At 37.3% G+C, this 13826-nt stretch overlaps 1 protein-coding gene across 1 annotated transcript in view; it reads left to right on the forward strand.

The window, feature by feature from the left end:
* LOC107754481 (bifunctional heparan sulfate N-deacetylase/N-sulfotransferase 1-like) overlaps positions 1 to 5259 on the forward strand; it is a 36155-nt gene extending 30896 nt beyond the window's left edge. Inside the window, exons 11-16 of the mRNA XM_016570940.1 lie at positions 283 to 406; positions 488 to 662; positions 2133 to 2303; positions 2388 to 2497; positions 3712 to 3814; positions 3907 to 5259. Coding sequence (XP_016426426.1) covers positions 283 to 406; positions 488 to 662; positions 2133 to 2303; positions 2388 to 2497; positions 3712 to 3814; positions 3907 to 4071 — 848 coding nt within the window. The 3' untranslated portion in view covers positions 4072 to 5259. The remainder of the gene's footprint in view (positions 1 to 282; positions 407 to 487; positions 663 to 2132; positions 2304 to 2387; positions 2498 to 3711; positions 3815 to 3906) is intronic.
* Positions 5260 to 13826: the final 8567 nt, after the last annotated feature.

The following is a 13826-nucleotide window of genomic DNA, read 5'->3' on the forward strand; positions in this document are numbered from 1 at the left end:
TATATATATAAATATATATAAATTAAAAGTACTAAAATAACTAAAACTTAATTAAAAAAAGGTATATAGACATATTTAAAATAATTAATAAAAATGACAAAAACGCACAACAAAATTACTGAAATTTTTAACAGAACTTTAAAAGGGAAATATCAAAATAAAATAAAAATACTAAATAAATAATAAATAAAAAAAATCTAATTGAAAATAGGTACAACATCTATACTGTAATAACAGATTTTTTATCAGATCAATGGTACATTTTCTCCATGTTTTTCTCAGGAGCGACGGCTCTCTATCTGTTTCTGGGCATGCATCCTGATCTGAGCAGTAATTACCCCAGTAAAGAGACGTTTGAGGAGATTCAGTTCTTCAGCGGTCACAATTATCAGCGGGGCATCGACTGGTGAGTTTCAGTGGAGCTTCAAACATCATAACGCTGCTTGTTTGCTTTTATTTCTCATTGTTTTCTTAATCTCTCCTGCAGGTATATGGAGTATTTCCCCCTCCCATCCAACAGCGGCTCTGATTATTATTTTGAGAAAAGTGCCAGTTATTTTGATTCAGATGTAGCTGCGGTCCGAGCCGCAGCGCTGCTGCCCAGAGCGAAAATCATCACGGTTCTGAGTGACCCTGTGGACAGAGCCTACGCCTGGTACCAGGTACATACTACACCATTTACATCTGACCAACTTACTTTCTTTATTAACAAAGCATTAAAGCAAACACACATTTTGTGGAGGCACAAGTAAGAGACTTTGTAAAGAAAGCCTTTGTAAAGACAAAATGAATTATTAATGTACAGTACCATGACTTTACCACATTAACCATTAGGGTTGGGCGATGTCTACCAAATTGGCATCGGACGATGGCTGCAGTGAAACTTTGTGATGTACGATGACATCGGTGGGCAGGGCGGGGTTAGGGGTGCCCGAAGCGTGAAACAAATAACGCGTTATACGGAGCCAATTATAAGGTTATAAGCCAATTATAAGCGTTATAAGGTTAGCCGCTTGCTAGCGGTAGCCTGTTGCATTACAGTACATGTGCAATCAAAAGCAGTTTCAATAGCTGCTTCCCGATGCCCGCAATTTATATACAGTCGCCTATACTTACCCAACGATATAATTGCGAGAAAAAGTATTTATATATTTTTTTATCCTCCCATCTCATAGGCTATTTATTCCTTTAGGGTTTCCGTAGTACACTTCATTTCCTTTCCGAACACAGAACTGGGATGCGGCGGATTGCGGGAGGGGGGGCCATCCTTTTAGCAGTGGTATTTGAAGTAAAACTGCAGTAATCGCAATGAAAATATCTTTTATGAAATTTAATGTTTTTAATTTTTGTGTGGTATCACTATTATCAGTAATATTTTTAACCATAAAAACACTTAAAATCATGATACTATAGTTATTGTAATATGATACTTGGCTATACAATTAAAAATTACTCTTAACCATCAGTGTAGACTAAAAATGTAATTAATTAGTTATTATTTAAAAAATTAATTTATTAAAAGAATTTGATTATTATAAAAAGCAGGTAAATAATGTTTTTAAAATTTAAAATATCATAAAATAATTCAATTTCATTCTTCCTTTAGTTCATTTAATATTTCTATTTAACCGTGAATACAGTTAGAAAGAATCATGATACTGTAATTATTTTTCTATAATTTTTCTAGTATTTTGTGTACATTTCTGTGCTAAATGTGGTTTGTTGTACATACATTTATTTGTAGTATTTTGGATGTAAAATAAAAAATTACAGTTTGAACCATCAATGTAGACTACCAATGTAATGAATTCATTATTATTAAAAATGTAAAATAATGAATGAAAATAATAAATAAATAAAATATTAGTAAAATTTTAACTATTTTTCTATTTATTTATTAAAAAAGTTTCTTGATTATTATACAAGTAGGTAAATAATGTGGATTATTAATATTTGTTGCATTGGTCTATATCAATAAAATGATGAAATATTCTTCCTTGAGTTAATATATTAAAATGTCTTGATCATTTTCAACTATATGCTTTTCTGCATTTTAGTGTTTGTATTAAACATTTGAATCTTCAGTGACTATTTGGTTAGTGTTCATTTTAACATTTTTTTTTTCTCTTCAGCATCAGAGAGCACATGCTGACCCTGTGGCTCTGAAATACTCTTTCCATGATGTCATTACGGCATCCCACAATGCACCTGTGAAGCTGCAGGTCCTGCAGAAGCGTTGTCTGGCTCCAGGATGGTACGCCACACACCTCTCACGCTGGCTCAAACACTACCACCACGACCAGGTCTGTGCGTTTAGCAGCATGTATGACCGTATGTTCTAATACAGCAGATTTATTTCTCATTTTTCATTCATTAAACCCTCACAGATTCTGGTTGTGGACGGTCAGACATTGAAAACGGATCCAGCGTCGGTCATGAAGAAGATCCAGACGTTTCTGGGTTTGGAGAATCGAGTCGATTACCACAAGACACTAGCGTGAGTTTGAGCATCAGCACACAAATTCATATTATATGTTTTAACTGTGACGTTTCAGTCTCATGACTTTCTTCAGGCATAAATGAACATTGTTTGAATTAAATACACTCAAAAAAGCTTTCATGAACTCAAATCAAGGTTAGCTTAGGTCTGTACATCAAAACTAGAACAAGTTCATTTACAGTGAACAGATAATGTTTCGTTAAACAAACTTTAAAAACAAGAATGCAAGTTAAAAAATGATTCGTGTAGTCTAGACACAAAACGAGTTGGTTACATTCCATTTTACAAATGTAAGTGAATTGAATATAATGAAATTATGATGTGACAGTTATGTTGTGCTCAAGAATTGTTTCTTCAGCTCATTTTAACAAAGGAAATTGAACAAGCAGCAAACATGTTAACTTGTTGAGTGTGATGGGAAAATAGAACAGTTTCTGTTATATTGTGAATATAGCCATAACTAAAAATTTTAGCACTACCCAAAGTGCATTAATGTTTAAACTTTATTTTGTAGTAATACGTAGACTTATCAAAACAATAAGGTATTTATACATTTTTAATAAAACATTATTAGATAAATTAATTGGTGTTGTCCTTCTATTAATACACTTCCGGTGAAAAGTTTGAAATAATTACGATTTTTTTTTAATGTTTCTGAAAGAAGTCTCTTCTGCTCACCAAAGCTCAAAAAATACAGTAAAAGCAGTAATATTGGGAAATGTTATTTCCATGTAATTTAACTAATTTAGTTTTCTGTGTGAATACATTGTAAAATGTAATTTATTCCAGTGATGCCAAGCTGAATTTTCAGCATCATTACTCCAGCATATTAGAATGATTTCTGAAGGATCGTGTGACACTAAAGACTAAAGTAATGATGCTGAAAATACAGCTTTGCATCAAAAAAGTAAATTACATTTTACAATATATTCAAGTAGAAAACAGCTATTTTAAATAGTAATAAGATTTCACAATATTACTTTTTTTTTTACTATATTTTTGATCAAATAAATGCAGCCTTGATGAGCAGAAGAGGCTTTTTTCAAAACCATAAAAAAAATCTAGATTTAATAGTGACATGCAAACTAAGGTTAATAGTTGGCCTCTATCAGCATGCAGAACCTTTTATAACAAATATCAAGAATTTTTGCAAGCTACAGGATGTTTTCATCTCCTTTCTACACTTTTTTTTCCCAAATGATGTTTTGCAGGTTTGACCCCAAGAAAGGCTTCTGGTGTCACCTGCTGGACGGAAGAAAGACCAAGTGTTTAGGGAAGAGTAAAGGACAGATATACGCAGACATGGACATACAAGTAACTCTTTTCACTCATTGAATGTATTTATTGAGTTTATTGTAAGAAGAAGTAGAGGAAATACACATTCTCAGTCTGTCCCTCTTCATCAGTCTCAGGTGTTTTTGAGGAACTACTACAGAGATGCTAATATCCAGCTCTCTAAACTGCTGTACAAAACGGGTCAGGTTCTTCCCGGCTGGCTCAGAGGATCTGCTCAACATCAGGTAACAGAGGCTCTCGTTTGGCCAGCGCCACAAACATCTGGAGTGCCATGAGACTCTCGGATGGATGTACAGGAGGAGCAAACCACCTCTGACTGGAGCTTGTTCTTACCTAGATGAGTTTAAACTAAAAACTGACTTAGTGCTTTAAAACTCGCTGATACTAATTTTGTAACTATTTAAAGGCCAGTATTTATGAGCTGACTCACATCTGTCCTGTTATTGACAGACTGTGCTGAACTAATATGAAGATCCTCAAACATATTGTTACTGAAACCTATACAGTTTTTTTTACTCAACAAATTTGATACAGACTCAATATGATTTTATAAAGTCAAAAATCATGCCAACGAACTGTGACGTCTGGTATGGACATTCGCATTTTGTAACTTGTTGTTTTTACATTTTTAGTTAGTTCTCTGTTGTTGTTTTTGTGTGCTCGGGATGGTTTTACATTTTCTAACGTGGACTTTTAAAAGAGTCGATTTAGTCACGCTTTAATCAGAGGACTTGCCTCTTCTGTGAAACTTTGTTGAGCTCAAAAAATGACAGAAACGTCCTATCAAACAGTAGTGCACTATATTCCATCTCTTCAGAATCAGAAACCATGTGATGCTCTATATGACAAACAGACTGAAACTTCAATGATTTGTTGCATTTTATTCATGTTCATTATATAAAATATCTTGTGTTTCACGGAAGAATGTCATACAGGTTCGAACAAAAAGTGTGAGAAAATCATTATTTTTGGTTGAATTATCCATTTAAAGTTGTATCTCATGAGCTAAATAATACGTAGTTAAATATTAGAGCTAAATAATAATGCATTTCTACTCTTAGAACATTTTACATATTTATTTTTTTCATAAAGGTCACCTGTCATTTGTGTTCACTAGAGCTGGTGTGAATTTATGTCATGCATGAAGGTGAAATTATACGATATATTGAATATCGGGCGGATGTTGAAAAATAACTCATGTGACCTTTGGAAAACCCATCACTGTTTTATTACTACAGGGTTTATTTGGTAGCGCCCCAAAACCGTGATATTAACAGTTTCTATGGATTATTGATATGGTAATATGAATATATGAATGCAGATTGAAGCATCTCTTATTACATGATTCAGAAATTAATTCTCATGTTTTCTTCTTTGCCTGTGATCTGACCTGGTCAAACACATGCAGATTAGAGCAAAAATAAACCACACTGTTACTAATGCTGGAGATGTGTGTGTGTGTGTGTGTGTGTGTGTGTGTGAGATATTCTTCGATGTCGTGGTGTTGTTGCTATGGTTACACATTTCCTCATCTCCTAAGTGTTTTTATGAGTTTAATTACATTCATATTGTGTTTTGGTTTGAAAAGCTCCAGAGAATTTGAGATTATTAATGTGAGTTTCTCATGTAAGAAACTTTTCTAGCGGACTTCTTGAAAGCATTTTGGGCAAGGACTTTTATTTGTTGGTTTTTAAAATACATTTCATGACACATTAGTGATGTATAAAAATGGTGTAGTGCATTTGTTCAAACACACGGTGGCAGCAGAAGCTTTCAATATTATGAGTTTTTGAGAGCTGAAACAATCCCGTGTCTTAACATGATTTCCTGGTGGAAAACCTGTTTACAACAAAGTCATCATTATAATGGTAACTATAAAGTTGAATAGTTATTATAATTCCATGACAATAGTAAAACTCACACCACAACTGTAATGATATCGTTGGAATCACTTTCATAACGACTATTTCCAGCTGATAAACGATAAAAACATTGCCAATCAGAATCCACTTGACTTTAAAGGGGTCATATGATGTTGCTAAAAAGAACATTATGTCACACAGCGTCTTTACGACATGTTGGCGGAAACAACAAAACTACAGCGAGTATTAAAGTTACGCCTTCTTTCTTTGCGTGAACATTTGGGCGGCGTTATGCAAATCTTCCCACATCGTGACGTAGATATGTGGGGGCATGTTAGAACGAGCCGTTTTAGGTAGGTGTGGCTGACTCTTAACTTTTATAAAGAATATCTCTTTGGATTTGAGACTTTAGTCTTTGCAACTTTACAGATCTTCTTTATGCACCAAGAGCTTGTAACACTCCAAAGAGAAAGGAAAAATTTAAATCGCATCATATGACCCCTTTAAAGAGCGCGGAAATTTAAGCGGCAAATGACGTAACTGAGGCGCGCCCTTAGAATAAAAGGGACGTTAACGTTCCTTTGTGTGGACGCTAAAATAACTGTCGTTTTTGGTGTGATAAAAGCAGTTTTCTTTCTTTTTGACTTTAATTACTTAATGTTCCTGGTCTTTTTGTGAATGATTCATCAGTCAAAAAGTTTATTTTTTATAATCGTTCATCAAAATGTAATAACCTGCTCCACATATCAAACAACCTTCCTTTGCAGCTTTGTTTGGATCATGCTAGTTTGTCGCTGGTCCAAGACGGCCTTCAGTCTCAGGTAACGTTACAGTGACTGTACTAGTCAGAAGATTGTTCATTAGTTGTACAATTTCAGAATGAAAATTTTCCCGGTAAGTTTGAATAGTAAGTTGAGTTGGTGTTGGTCACATGTCATTGAGTGATTTTGAAGTGGCTTATGGTGGGTTACGGTGGTCTGAGCTTCACTGTAGACACTGGTAATGAGTTTCTCTAGAAACGTTGCTGGCTGGAATCAACATCTAGTTACAAATTACAAATACTTGCTCATCAAATGTATTTAATTTAAAATACAAAATACTGGTGTGAGAAATGTATTTAATTAAAATACAAATAATTTGTCATTTGAAAATACAAACAATATTTACAAGCAATCAAGCTCAAGAGACAGTGCCATTACATTTAGATACACATATAAGAGACAGATAAGTGCTTTCCCCTCCTTGAACAACTTATAAACAACATATTCTTTAACCCTAACACTATACACAATATATCCAATATATTGATCCATATTTCTTCTCATTTCTGTTTACTTGATTACCATCAAGCATTTCTACACTTTTTTTTCATGTTTCTTTATTGCTCCTTTATCGTTTCTTTGTAAGCATGTCAAAAATTAAGCAGTCCTGCAAAACTGTATTGTCATACCACCTAATCCTACTCGAGAGAATGGCTCAAACTATTTCACTGTCAACAGTACAGATTAACTCCTGAAAATGTTGATATTTAGCTGTTAAAGGGCTCTATGTAGAATACAGAAACCCTTGTTATTAGCGACACCTAATAATTAGTCTACAAGCTTTCATTTTTTTTAAGTTTCGTTACATGCTGTTCAGACATTGACAATAATATTTATTTTAATTTCCCTTTGTCTATAGAAACAAGTAGCTGACTTTTGCCAAGCAAACTAACGTCACTTGTCAGCTAGCAAGTAAAGTTCTAGAGCAGCTTTTTCTTCTGTCCTGTAATAATAACATTCAGTGAGCAATATCTGATAGTATATATTTTAATACATATTTAGCCAGTTTGCACTGAGCACAAAACAGCTTCTTTAATTTTTTCGCAGTTGGAAGATGGAACCATGGACAAATTAAAGGTTTATTTCCCTCAAAAATGGAAGTTCTGTCATTAATTACTCACCCTTGTGGCGTTTCACACCCGTAAGACCTTCATTCCTCTTCCAAACACAAATGGAGATCTTTTTGATGAAATCCGAGAGCTTTCCCTCCATAGGCTGCAACGCAACTTATACATTCAAAGGCCAGAAAGTCACTCTATGTGACTTCAGTGTTTAACCTCAATTTTTTAAGTGACGTGAGTGCTTTGTTTGCACAATAAAACATAATTTACAACTTTATTTATGAAAATATTGATCTGCATTGTGTCTTCACATGAGCAGTAAAACGCATTTGTGTTGTGTTCATGCCATAGAAGACTCGCGTCAACACAACGCACATGAGTGAGTGTTCAACATGTGGATAAATGTTTGGATAATAGTTTTGGAAATAAAGTGGTAAATTATGTTTTTGGTGCAAAAAAGCACTCACGTCACATAAAATTGGATTACTTAATGATAAACTTAATTACATGGATTACTTGATGTCTTTCCCACCTTTCTGGACCTTGAATGTGTAAGTTGCATGACTGACTGTATAGGGCCAGAAAGCTCTCGAATTTCATAAAAAAATATCTTAATTTATGTTCCAAAAATGAACGAAGGTCTTACAGGAGTGGAAAGACACGAGGGTGAGTAATTAACAACAGAATTTTTTTTTGGTGGGGGGTGGGGTTGTGAAAGAACACAATATACAAACCTGAAAAGTCCAGAAGCCTGGTATTGAGGAAGGGGCACATTCAGGACTGGTTCTGCTTCAGGATCAAAGACACCATAATCCCAACGGTCCTAGAGAGACCAGTGAAGAGCTTGGGGAAGTGGTATGAAAGTGAAAAAGTGAAAGTGACGTGACATGTGGCCAAGTATAGTGACCCATACTTGGAATTAGTGCTCTGCATTTAACCCATCCAAAGTGCACACACACAGCAGTGAACACACACACACCGTGAACACACACCCGGAGCAGTGGGCAGCCTTTTTTTTTTTTGCTGCGGCGCCCAGGGAGCAGTTGGGGGTTCAGTGCTCCCTGCCGGTACGAGACTCAAACCCACAACCCTTAGGTTACGAGTCCGACTCTCTAACCATTAGGCCACGACTTCCCCCGACTTCCGGGTATAGGGCAGACCTCAACGATAAGCGGGGAGTGAGGGAGATGATTATCCAAGTAGACACCTGGATGACATCCTTAGAGAAGAGCGGCCTACCCGGCAAATACAAGGCCTGGGGTTACCAGCATGGGGTACTTCCTAGACTGATCTGGCCTCTGCTTGTTTATGAGGTACATGTCTCTACCGTCAAGGGATTGAAGAGGAAGATTAACACCTAAGGAGGTGGCTGGGTGTCCCAAAAAGCTTCTGTTCCATTGGCGTGTACAGCACAGGCAGCAAGCTGCAGCGGTGCTCGAGGAGTATAAAGCAACAAAGACACGCCAGGCCATGATGCTGCGAGACAGCAAGGACGAAAGAGTACGCCAGGCAGGCACTGTGGTCAGGACAGGTCGTAAGTGGTCAGCCAGCAGAGCACTGACGGAGGCTGAGGATCGGCTGCAGCATGCCGACATCATTGGGACAGTAGCTCAGGGCAGGCTTGGACTGGGTTGCTTCACCAGAACGAGCTGGAACAAATCTGACCCAAAGGAACGCCGCAGCATGATACAGAGGGAGGTCCGTAAGGCAGAGGAGGAAACCATGAAAAAACAGGGCAGCTGGACAAGGTTGGAGGGCGTACGAGAAAGGGCCCTGACATGGCAGGATATTTGGACCATGGAAGGACGCCGGATAAAGTTCTTGATGTGTTCTGCCTACTACATCAAGCCTCCATATTTGGGGGATGGCAGAGAGCCCCAGCTGCACATTATGTGGAAAGCAAGCCAACCTTGAACATGTCCTCTCAGCATGCCAGTCAAGTTTGGCAGATGGGAAATTCTGGTGGCATCATGATAAGTTCCTGTCTCAGTTGGCGGATGGTGTGGAACAGGCAAGGAAGAAGGTTAAACAACTTCCCGACGGGCACCATTTTATCCAGTTCGTCAGGACAGCAGAGAGCACTGCAGGTACAGAGGGAGGTACATGTACAGGTACAGGTTTCCTCCTCTGCCTTACGGACCTCCCTCTGTATCATGCAGTGCTACAGCAGAGAGAGCTGCAGCAGGACGGAGGAGTAGAGGGGTCCTGGCCTCAGCAAATGATTGGGAGATGCGGGCAGACCTGAAGAAGCGGCTCAAATTCCCAGAGGAGAATAGCACACACTAGCCTCAGACCGGATATTGTCCTCTGGTCTAGAGGCACCAAGCAGGTGGTGCTCGTAGAGTTAACAGTACCCTGGGAAGAAAGGATGGAGGAGGCCCACGTATCAAAGTATTTAATTACAAATTACATTAGATTTTTTTTGTCCAGCAAAATACAAAATATTTATTTAGTAATTAAATATGCATTTCAAATACATTTAATTAAAATACTGCCCATCTATGTCTGACACAACTTTACCAGGTTCATGTTCAGGTAATACATGTAATCCAAAGCTCCAATATAAACATGATGTTTAAAACTAATTTTAATCTAGAAATTTTAAGAAATGGAGTTAAAAACAGGAAAGGTTTTGCACAGACATGTTCATTGCTATCAGCCAGTCAGATGTTAGTATTGAGCTCACAAAATGTTTAACCAATCATCATCTATGATTAAGGGGTTGAGGTATGGTTATGGTTCAATTTGATTGACAGGGGTATTTTTCCTCACAGTAAACGCTGATCCAACAACATATCTGTCTTTAAAAAAATCTTGGTCCTCATTTACAAAATATAGAGTAAGCTTTGTCAAATCATTCCATCATGCATGATCCACACTGAAGTTCGTATTTATTATTTGGAGTCTCCAAGTATCAGTTACACACAAACATTGATAAAAAACAACAGCAAGAGTTTCTCAAGGCAAATGGTGAATGGTGGCTAGACAGCCTTTAAAAAAAGTTTTAAAAAGTTTGAAGGTTATGTAGCTCTTATGTGATTTGGTTCTTGACCAGAAAGATTGAGTGGAACTGAGCAGACGTTTGAAGGACAGACAGATGTCAAGCAACATTAAATGTTTATTAAAGTTTGAATGACCACAGAAAAAAATTTTTTTTCCTTGTCTCATTTACCTTACTCAACTTATAACTGAAGTTTAGTCGTATAACCAAATTAGCGGAGTCATTTGAACTCCATAAATAAATAAATAGTTTAACCAAAAATGAAAATTTACTCACCTTCAAGCCATTAAGATGGAAATGAGTTTTTTTTTTCATCAGATTTAGCAAAAGTTAGCATTAAATCACTTGCTCACCAATTGATCTTCTGCAGTGAATGGGTGCCGTCAGAATGAGAATCCAAACAGCTGATAAAAACATCACAATAATCCACACCACTCCAGTCCATCAATTAACCTCTTGTGAGGTGAAAAGCTGCATGTTTGTAAAAAACAAATGCGTTAAGATGTTTTTAACTTCAAACCGTTCCAGCTAAAATAAAAGCTATAATCCATAATAACGTTTCCTCCAGTAACAAAGTCATCTTATCTGAATCAGGAGAGAAATATGCACAGATCAAGCAATGTTTACAAGCCAAAACAGTTTTAAACAAATACTATGTGATTGGATTTTGAGAGGACAACAGGGGATGGACTTTGTTACTTGAGGAAGTGTTATTATGGATTATGGACTTGTATTTTAGCCAGAAGCGATAGTTTGAAATGAAAACATCTTGATAATAGATTTATATTTCTTACAAACATGCAGCTTTCGCTTCACCAAATGTTAACTGATGGACTGGAGTGGTGTGGATTACTGTGGTGTTTTTATCAGATGTTTGGACTCTCATTCTGACGGCACCCATTCACTGCAGAGGATCCATTGCTGAGCAAGTGATGGAATGCTACATTTCTTTAAAGAACACTGTAGTTCATGACTTTCATCTTTTATCTCCCTGCTTGTCCGTAAACAAACATGTTGCTAGGCAACAGGCCCCTGCAGTCGTGCTGGTGGTGGTTGTTAATGGAGGGTCTCGAGCCAGTATTGTTCCTGAAACGCTCCCCTCCCCCTGAACCAGGAGTCTGAAACACTCTTCTCCAGCGGGAGGAGGAGACACTGGCTTTATGAAGGCCACAGCACTTACGGGAACGAATAAAGAACACATTCCTACAGTCCATCCTAAAGGAATGTTTACACCATTCCCTTATAAACTTCTATTTTCTCATCTGGGTCTCGTCAAACGTTTGTTCTAAAAGAATGTTTCTCAACAACAACAAAAAATTGTCTTTAATGTCTCCTACACAGTAGTGACATTAAATGCTGGCTTTTGTTAAGATATTCAGCTATTTCTCCTTAGGAAAAAATACTCTGCTCTAGAGTTTCAGGACAATCTCATTATTGCCTCAAACTGCAGATTTGCAATCAAAAGTCAGAGATCTCAGTATGAACATTTCTCATCAAATCATCTGAGCTGCTATTCAAATTCATTATGTGAACTTCCCTGCTAACAAAAATATGTTTTGCTAATGTTCCATTAAGTTATTCAAAATGTCCAGTTTTTAAAATGTTTTATTTTTGGAACATTAAGGGAGCGTTCCATATTATCATTTTGCGAACATAGTAGGAATGTTACTTTTGAGCATTTTCTGAACATTCTGAAACAATTACAATAACATTTAAAAAATGTCTCTGGAAAAAAGTAGCATTATTAAAAATGTCCAGTTTTTTTAAGGCCTGGTTTCAGGGCTTAGACTAAGCCAGGATTAGGCCTTTAAATTAAAGGGGTCATGTGATGCGATTTCAATTTTTCCTTTCTCTTTGAAGTGTTACAAGCTCTTGGTGCATAAAGAAGATCTGTAAAGTTGCAAAGACTAAAGTCTCAAATCCAAAGAGATATTCTTTATAAAAGTTAAGAGTCAGCCACACCTACCTAAAACGGCTCGTTCTAACACGCCCCCACATACCTACATCACGATCTGGGAAGATTTGCATAACACCGCCCAAATGTTCACACAAAGAAAGAAGGCATAACTTTTATTCACGCTGTAGTATTGTTGCCGCCGCTGTCATGTCGTGAAGTCACTGTGTGCTTCGTTGTGAAAGCGAAACTACTTTGTTTGGGGAAAAAAAAGGAAAATAATGCCACAATGTGAATAATTATGGACCTCAAAGCTTACTTCCTAATGTAGTATAAGCTAATAAACCTGCCGTTGTGTGTTACAAATATAGTTGTCTTTCTGACGAATTGCTTTTGTTGCACATTCGTAAGTCACCTTGGATGATAAAAGCATCTGCTAAATGCATAAATGTAAATGTAAACAAGCTTCTTTTTTTTAATGTTTCCTCATGAGACTTTTCGTTCATCCAGTTACTCATCTTGAGTCAGTATCAGCTGCATTACTGCACTGCACCTTTATTTACTGTTTTTATTATTAATCTCTGAATTAGTCTTCGACTGTATGTAAAATGAAAGATACTGTCTGTGTCACACATCTGGTGTTCATTAGTGTTCTCTCCTTAGAGCTCATTAGTCTGTCTGTCAGAGGAAACACATCAGAGCTGAACATCTGTCTGGTTTCACACCGGCGCTGATGATGCTCCTGGTGTGTGTGTCTGTGTGCGCGTGTCTGTGTGTGTGTGTGTGTGTCTGTGTCGGTGTCTGTCTATCTGTCTGTCTGTGAGTGTGAGTGTGTCTGTGTGCGCGTGTCTGTGTGTGTGTGTGTGGTGTGTTTCAGGTATCGGCGACTGCTGAGAAAGCCTCTGTTTTTCCCTGATGAGCTCACAGTCGACACGGAGCCGCTGTTTGAAACGATGGAAGGAAAGATGGGCGAGTTCATTGCTGAATTGCGGCAGCACACCAACACACTCCTCAGCACCGTCTGTGAGTCTGAGGCCCGCTCATACAGTCTCTTTTTATTAGACATAGTTCCCAGGCTGTTCTACAGTCTTGTATATGAATGAACACAGGAAACTTTAGGCCACTGCGAGTCTCTCCGTCTCACACAGCACAATAAATACAGTGTGAATCAAACACGCTGTACCTGCCTGTCGAGTGAGATAATGGTAGCAAGTGTTTGAAGATGAAGTCTCAGGTTCTGCTTTGTAATAAAGTGGAATATCTGACCGGGATTGTTATATGTACAGCTGGCGTCTCGGCTTTGTCTTCAATTGTCTTCAAGTCTCAAGTTCTGGCATCTGGAACTTCCTGACCCTCGAGATTTTTATATTAATGTCCGTCCGGCCTTGTCA

The sequence above is a fragment of the Sinocyclocheilus rhinocerous genome, unplaced genomic scaffold, assembly GCF_001515625.1.
Source record: "Sinocyclocheilus rhinocerous isolate Xijiao unplaced genomic scaffold, SAMN03320098_v1.1 scaffold50, whole genome shotgun sequence".
NCBI lineage: Eukaryota > Metazoa > Chordata > Actinopteri > Cypriniformes > Cyprinidae > Sinocyclocheilus > Sinocyclocheilus rhinocerous.